At 43.9% G+C, this 7407-nt stretch overlaps 1 protein-coding gene across 1 annotated transcript in view; it reads left to right on the top strand.

Moving 5' to 3' along the window:
• The first annotated feature begins 473 nt into the window (after window positions 1–473).
• LOC134573590 (uncharacterized) overlaps window positions 474–7407 on the top strand; it is a 78903-nt gene continuing 71969 nt past the window's right edge. The window contains exons 1-5 of the mRNA XM_063433375.1: window positions 474–649; window positions 3986–4148; window positions 4265–4414; window positions 4830–4990; window positions 5889–6065. Coding sequence (XP_063289445.1) covers window positions 488–649; window positions 3986–4148; window positions 4265–4414; window positions 4830–4990; window positions 5889–6065 — 813 coding nt within the window. The 5' untranslated portion in view covers window positions 474–487. The remainder of the gene's footprint in view (window positions 650–3985; window positions 4149–4264; window positions 4415–4829; window positions 4991–5888; window positions 6066–7407) is intronic.

Genomic DNA, 7407 nt, shown 5'->3' with positions numbered 1-7407 from the left:
AGACACATTACTGGGAGTATTATTGCTGTGGAGCTCTGTTATACACTCAGACACATTACTGGGAGTATTATTGCTGTGGAGCTCTGTTATACACTCAGACACATTACTGGGAGTATTATTGCTGTGGAGCTCTGTTATACACTCAGGCACATTACTGGGAGTATTATTGCTGTGGAGCTCTGTTATACACTCAGACACACTAACAACATGGAGCTCCTAGAAAAGAAGGCCATTGGGAGGTACTATGATGCTGTCTCGGGATTGTCTAAGTGTCCCTTTAAACTGATATTTTTGTAGTTCAGTGGCACTCAGCAGTTTTATGGCAAAGTACCAGGACCATCGACCCAGTGACATCTGTGCAGCTAAATTGTGTTTGCCAACGCTGATGCTGTAATGAAAGGTTTTATGAGGCCATGAAGAGTCTGTGATATAAAGCAACGTTTCCAGGTTTCCAGCTCTCTCTCTGACCAGTGTTCTCCGTCTCAACATGGATCCGAGTGTCCTTCTCCTCATTCTCATCATAACCTGCGTCCTATTTCTGGCCCGGGGAAAGCTCAGAGGGAACCTGCCACCCGGACCCATTCCTCTGCCCTTCATAGGGAACATGCACCAGGTCAACATGAACGACCTAATCAAGTGCTTGGTTGATGTAAGTCTAAAGAATGAAAACTGTTTCAAAGGCTGTCGCAGTGATTGGACTATGTCTAAATGCAATACATTTCATGGTATAGCAGGGTGTGAGGGGAACATGGCACTGAGGGGAGCATGGTACTGCTACTTCGAGCGCTGTACCGGTGATGTGTATACATGTCATGGTGTAGTAGTGTGTTTGCTGTAGTAGTGTAGTAGTGTGTTTGCTGTGTATACATGTCATGGTGTAGTAGTGTGTTTGCAGTAGTAGTGTAGTAGTGTATTTGCTGTGTATACATGTCATGGTGTAGTAGTGTATTTGCTGTGTATACATGTCATGGTGTAGTAGTGTGTTTGCTGTGTATACATGTCATGGTGTAGTAGTGTGTTTGCAGTAGTAGTGTAGTAGTGTATTTGCTGTGTATACATGTCATGGTGTAGTAGTGTATTTGCTGTGTATACATGTCATGGTGTAGTAGTGTGTTTGCTGTAGTAGTGTAGTAGTGTATTTGCTGTGTATACATGTCATGGTGTAGTAGTGTGTTTGCTGTGTATATATGTCATGGTGTAGTAGTGTGTTTGCTGTGTATACCTGGCATGGTGTAGTCGAAAAGGACTGTGCTGTGTAAGTATGTGATGTGTAGTGTGTGATGATGTAGTAGTGTGTGATGATGTAATAGTATGTTCAGTCAATCCTATTCCCTTGTATCTCACCCGCAATTTGTCTCCTTCTCTTGCTCTGCCTCTCACAAAAAAATGAAATCTCTCCCTTTCCTCTGGCACATTTCCTCTACCCTTCAAACATGTAACCGTAACCCCGATTCTGAAAAATGCCCAACCTTGACCCTAATTCCCCGTCCAATTACTGCCCTATCTCGCTACTGCTGTTTGTCTCCAAGACCCTTGAGTGAGTTGTGTATGCAAGATTGACAGACTTCCTCGAATCCAACTCTCTGCTTGACCCGATCAATATGGATTCCGCGCTCCTCACTCTGTTGAAACAGCTGTGATCAAAGTATACAATGATCTTATCACTGCTAAATCCCATGGCCACTACTTGACTTCCAGTATCACTTCTATGCGGATGACACGCAAATGTATCTGTCCCACCCCTGATTTCTCACCACCCCTCTTGACTTGTGTCTCTGACTGCCTCTCTGCTATTTCCAACTGGATGGTTGCTCATTTCCTTAAACTGAACCTGTCCAAAACAGAACTTCTGGTCTTCCCTCCCTCAAGTGTTGCTAGTCCCTTGTCTTGTCCCTCCAAGTCAATGGCTCTCCCTCTAAGGCTCGCTGCCTAGGTGTTCTCTTTGACTCTGACCTCTCCTTCACCCCTCATGTCCAGCCAATCGTCAAATCCTGCCGCGTCCATGTCAAAAACATTGCGCGCATCACACCCTATTCAACACCTGATACGGCAAAGGTGCTTGTCTATGCTGCTGTCCTTTCTTGCCTTGACTACTGTAATCCACTTCTCAGTGGTCTTACGTGTTCCCAACTTGCTCCGTTACAGTCTATAATGAATGCGGCGACGAGGCTCATCTCCCTGTCTGCCCGCACCTCCCACACCTCCCCCTTTTATCTGTGCCTACATTGGCTTCCCGTAAGATATAGGACTCAATTTAAGATCCTGATACTTGCTTACAAATCTCTACACAATGCTGCTCCAACCTACTTATCTTCACAAATACACAAATATCTAGGCCGCTATGCTCTGCCGGAGACCTACGTCTAACCTGTGTTTGTACTCCTACCTCTGATGCTCACCTTAATGACTTCTTTGTGGCTGCACCATTCCTATGGAACTCCCTTTCACCCATTCTCCACTCCTTCAAAAAAATCTTTGAAAACTTACTTCTTTATGAAAGCAAATCAATTAAACTGTGAACAGCTTTCCATCCCCTCACCCTGAGTTCTCTCCTGAAACTGTCATTAAAACAAAACACTGTTTCCTACCTTTAGGTGCAGGAGGGTGACTTCCCTGGGACCAGTGGTTGCTCAGCCTGATGGGAGTCAGAGTTCCCGCAGCTCCCGGTGGTTGCTGGGAGGAAGTGACCAGGGCAGTAACTTCCTTCCAGCTGTGATGTCATCTCAGGGGGCCCAGTCGCGCTGTTAGAGTGCCACAGTGCTGATCGGGCCCCCTGGAAATTAATTTCCATCAGGTGGTCCTAAAAGCATGGGCCAGGGACGCAACACATGGCGGCGGGCACCGCAGTCGCAGGGGTCCGCAGGGTGGTTCCGCCACTGCCCTCAATCCCTCTGTTTCTGTGCATCCAACTTGTCTGGTTACAAATACGTGTCTGTTAGTCCACCCATTGTACAGCGCTGCGGAACTTGGAGATTTATAAAAAATAATAATAATGTGATGATGTAGCAGTGTGTGATGATGTAGCAGTGTGTGATGATGTAGCAGTGTGTGATGATGTAGCAGTGTGTGATGATGTAGCAGTGTGTGATGATGTAGCAGTGTGTGATGATGTAGCAGTGTGTGATGATGTAGCAGTGTGTGATGATGTAGCAGTGTGTGATGATGTAGCAGTGTGTGATGATGTAGCAGTGTGTGATGATGTAGCAGTGTGTGATGATGTAGCAGTGTGTGATGATGTAGCAGTGTGTGATGATGTAGCAGTGTGTGATGATGTAGCAGTGTGTGATGATGTAGCAGTGTGTGATGATGTAGCAGTGTGTGATGATGTAGCAGTGTGTGATGATGTAGCAGTGTGTGATGATGTAGCAGTGTGTGATGATGTAGCAGTGTGTGATGATGTAGCAGTGTGTGATGATGTAGCAGTGTGTGATGATGTAGCAGTGTGTGATGATGTAGCAGTGTGTGATGATGTAGCAGTGTGTGATGATGTAGCAGTGTGTGATGATGTAGCAGTGTGTGATGATGTAGCAGTGTGTGATGATGTAGCAGTGTGTGATGATGTAGCAGTGTGTGATGATGTAGCAGTGTGTGATGATGTAGCAGTGTGTGATGATGTAGCAGTGTGTGATGATGTAGCAGTGTGTGATGATGTAGCAGTGTGTGATGATGTAGCAGTGTGTGATGATGTAGCAGTGTGTGATGATGTAGCAGTGTGTGATGATGTAGCAGTGTGTGATGATGTAGCAGTGTGTGATGATGTAGCAGTGTGTGATGATGTAGCAGTGTGTGATGATGTAGCAGTGTGTGATGATGTAGCAGTGTGTGATGATGTAGCAGTGTGTGATGATGTAGCAGTGTGTGATGATGTAGCAGTGTGTGATGATGTAGTAGTGTGTGATGATGTAGCAATGCTTGATGATGTAGTAGTGTGTGATGACGTAGTAATGGTTTAGTTCCGACATTCAGTTTCTGGTCTCTTTACCAGCTCAGTAAGAAGTACGGCCCAGTGTACACCTTTTACCTAGGTTCCAGGCCCACCGTCGTGCTGTGCGGGTATCAGGTGCTGAAGGAAGCTCTCATTGACAACGCAGAGGAGTTCAGCGGGCGTGGAGAATTTCCTGCTGTGCAGATGTATAGCAAGGGAAATGGTATGAAATAGGAGCACACACTCACCTCAATGTTACTCACACACTCACCTGTGTCTTAAATTCATCCACATTCACCACATGTTCCTTAACAGTTTCCATCACCCCATTATATACAGGGATTGTCTATGGCACGGGTGAAAGGTGGAGACAGCTGCGGCGGTTTGCAATTACCACCCTAAAGAATTTTGGGATGGGGAAGAGGAGCCTGGAGGAGCGAGTAAAAGAGGAAGCACTATATTTGATTGAAGAGTTCAGAAAAAGTGATGGTATGAATGGGGTTTTCATAGTGGTAGATATGTGGAATGGCAGCAATATTATGTCAATATGCAAAATTCAAAGCAATTACTGACAAAACCAGGGAATGTTACCGCTGATTGTTCCAGACTAAATCTTTGTCTAAACATGCTTCTATTTTATCCAGATAAATATAGTCCAATGGTTTCTTTTGTGAGGGAGGTTGTACATGAGGATAGATATACTTTAATTTTAGTTTATTTGCAAGACAGGAAAGGCCAAAACTTAGATATTCATCTGTTGTAAATAAGCAATATTGTTAACATTTTCTCAGATAACAATATACCTTTCGGTCATCCGTGGAGTTAGATCACAGAGAGAACATGTAGAAGAAGTGGGCCTGATGATGGAGCTTGTAGACCAAACAATAGTCCTCTCTCTTGGCAGGCAAGCCCTTTGACCCAACCTTCGGCTTCAGCTCAGCCGGATCAAACATTATCTGCTCCCTGGTGTTTGGAGACAGATTCGACTACAGGGACAAGGAATTCCTTAATTTACTCTACCTCATCAACAACAGCTGGCACCTAATGAGCTCCACGTGGGGACAGGTGGGCAAGAAACCACACACCTTCACCAAGAAAAAGACATCACAATCATGTTTCCGTGAGCCAAACTTTTAACGTTATTAATCTGCCCATATCATGTCCCGCATTGTCTACACTAATATTCTGCTTATAAAATCCCTACCCTCAACCACCCCACTGACACGTCGTTTAAGATTAATGTATTTGCATGTCAACCCAATATCTACAGTCAAAGTCAATTCAAGAGTATCATGCCCATCTTTATCACCATGAGATTAAGGTATGGATGCCACAATACTATATCTTCTAGCCAAGGTCTGCGACATTATCATCATTAGTCCTGGGTGTCACTTAATTAACATTTCTTACATAGAGCCCTCCTTCAGGGTATTTTACAAAGTTTAGCAATGGGTTTACACAGAGATTAAGATATAACCAGACACACGAGGTGAGGATTTTTGAATCCTCGTCAGCACATTGGTCCATGTCGTTACAATCTAACTGAAAGAAAGTGGATGCAGACACAAAATAAGAAGAGGCTAAAAACAGATTTCAACATAACTCATATTTAACAGTTACATTTACCAATCCTGTTAATTAAATTCGCAATAAATGTAAACCATAGAGAAAAGAAGAAAAAAAATAGAAAAAAACACACAGAGTTATAAAAAAAGTCCAGAGTGATAAGTAGGGCAATGTTTTTTCTTCACCATGAAAGTCATAAGAAGAATATTCCATTATCTCTGTGCTTGATGCCCAACATTTAAACAATGGTGAGTTCTTCTATTGTGAATACATTACCCCCACCCCCCATAGTTATTGGCACTAGGGAGTTTTAAGAAAGTTCGGTCACAGTGTGATGTACTGCCCGGCTGACAAGTATATCTGAGGTCTTCTGTTGTCCCCCCTCCTCCCCCCACAGATGCTGTTTGTGTTCCCCAAGATCATGCAGTGTATCCCGGGCCCACACAGACAGATTTACAAGAATTATGTGAAACTGGGAGCATTTGTAGCTAAGCGGCTTAAAATGAACAAGGAGACGCTTGATCCAAACAACCCACGAGACTTCATTGATTGCTTCCTGATCAAAATCGAGCAGGTATGTGCCAACAGACTGGATCAATAGAGATTGTGCCAACCCACATTACAGACTGTATTTACTCACATTACAGGCCGTGCCAACTCATATTACAGGCTGTGCTAACCCACATTACAGGCTGTGCTAACCCACATTACAGATTGTGCCAACCCACATTACAGACTGTGCCAACCCACATTACAGACTGTGCCAACCCACATTACAGACTGTGCCAACCCACATTACAGACTGTGCCAACCCACATTACAGACTGTGCCAACCCACATTACAGACTGTGCCAACCCACATTACAGACTGTGCCAACTCATATCACAGACTGTGTCAACCCATGATACCGACGGTATCAACCCATATTACTGTTCCAACTCATATTACAGACTGTGCCAACCCATAATACTGATGGTATCAACCCATATTACAGAATGTGCCAACCCACATTACAGACTGTGCAAACTCATATTACAGACTGTGCCAACTCATATTACAGACTGTGCAAACCCACATTACAGACTTTATCAACCCATAATACAGACTGAGCCAACCCACATTACAGACTGTGTCAGCCCAAATCAAATACTGTACTTTACACTGAGTAAAGATCAAAAACAAGGTATGAATGATGCATAAATACATCATAATATAGTTTGCACCACTGACCAGAGGAAGATTCAATCCAGCAATTTCCCCGTGGTACTTCTATTAAAAGAACATAGAAACATTTGTATTCTAGACTCTTGTTCTCTGAAACCTTTCTTCCACTTTAAGGCACACTGAAGTCCCACAGGCCACTTTGTCTCGATAAAGTGGTCTGGGAGCAGTGCCCCTGTCCTCCTAACCCTGCAATGTAAAATGGTAGTTTTCGAGAAACTGCAATGTTTACATTATAGGATAAGCCCACCTCTAGAGACTGTCAGTACGACAGCCACGAAAGGCGTTTCCGTAATGCTGACTGAAAAAAAGCCCCTTGTGAAAGCATTGATTCATGCATGCACATTAGGTCCCCAATATTCCTCTATGAGAAGCATTGGATTGAACCATGGCCTCCTCCATGACATCTTGAGCAGCTCCGAGGGAGTTGTGGCACTGGAACAAGGTGAGTGAAAAAAAGGGTTAATCCTTTCTTTCTTGCCAAACATGGGTGTGGGGGCCTAACACTCCTAAGGACAGGAACATTGGCCTGTCAACATACTGCCCCTTTCCCACTACGCTTTTATATTTAGTTATATTTAAGTATTATAAAAGTTGCGATGAGATTAAAAAAATAGCAGAAATCTCTCCATTGATTTAAAAGACCCCTATAGTGCCAGGAAAACAAACTAGTTTTCCTGGCACTATAGTGCCC

Source organism: Pelobates fuscus, chromosome 9, assembly GCF_036172605.1.
Source record: "Pelobates fuscus isolate aPelFus1 chromosome 9, aPelFus1.pri, whole genome shotgun sequence".
Taxonomy (NCBI): Eukaryota; Metazoa; Chordata; class Amphibia; order Anura; family Pelobatidae; genus Pelobates; species Pelobates fuscus.
The sequence above is the reverse complement of the archived record's forward strand: the minus strand, read 5'-3'. Positions and strand labels throughout refer to the sequence as shown.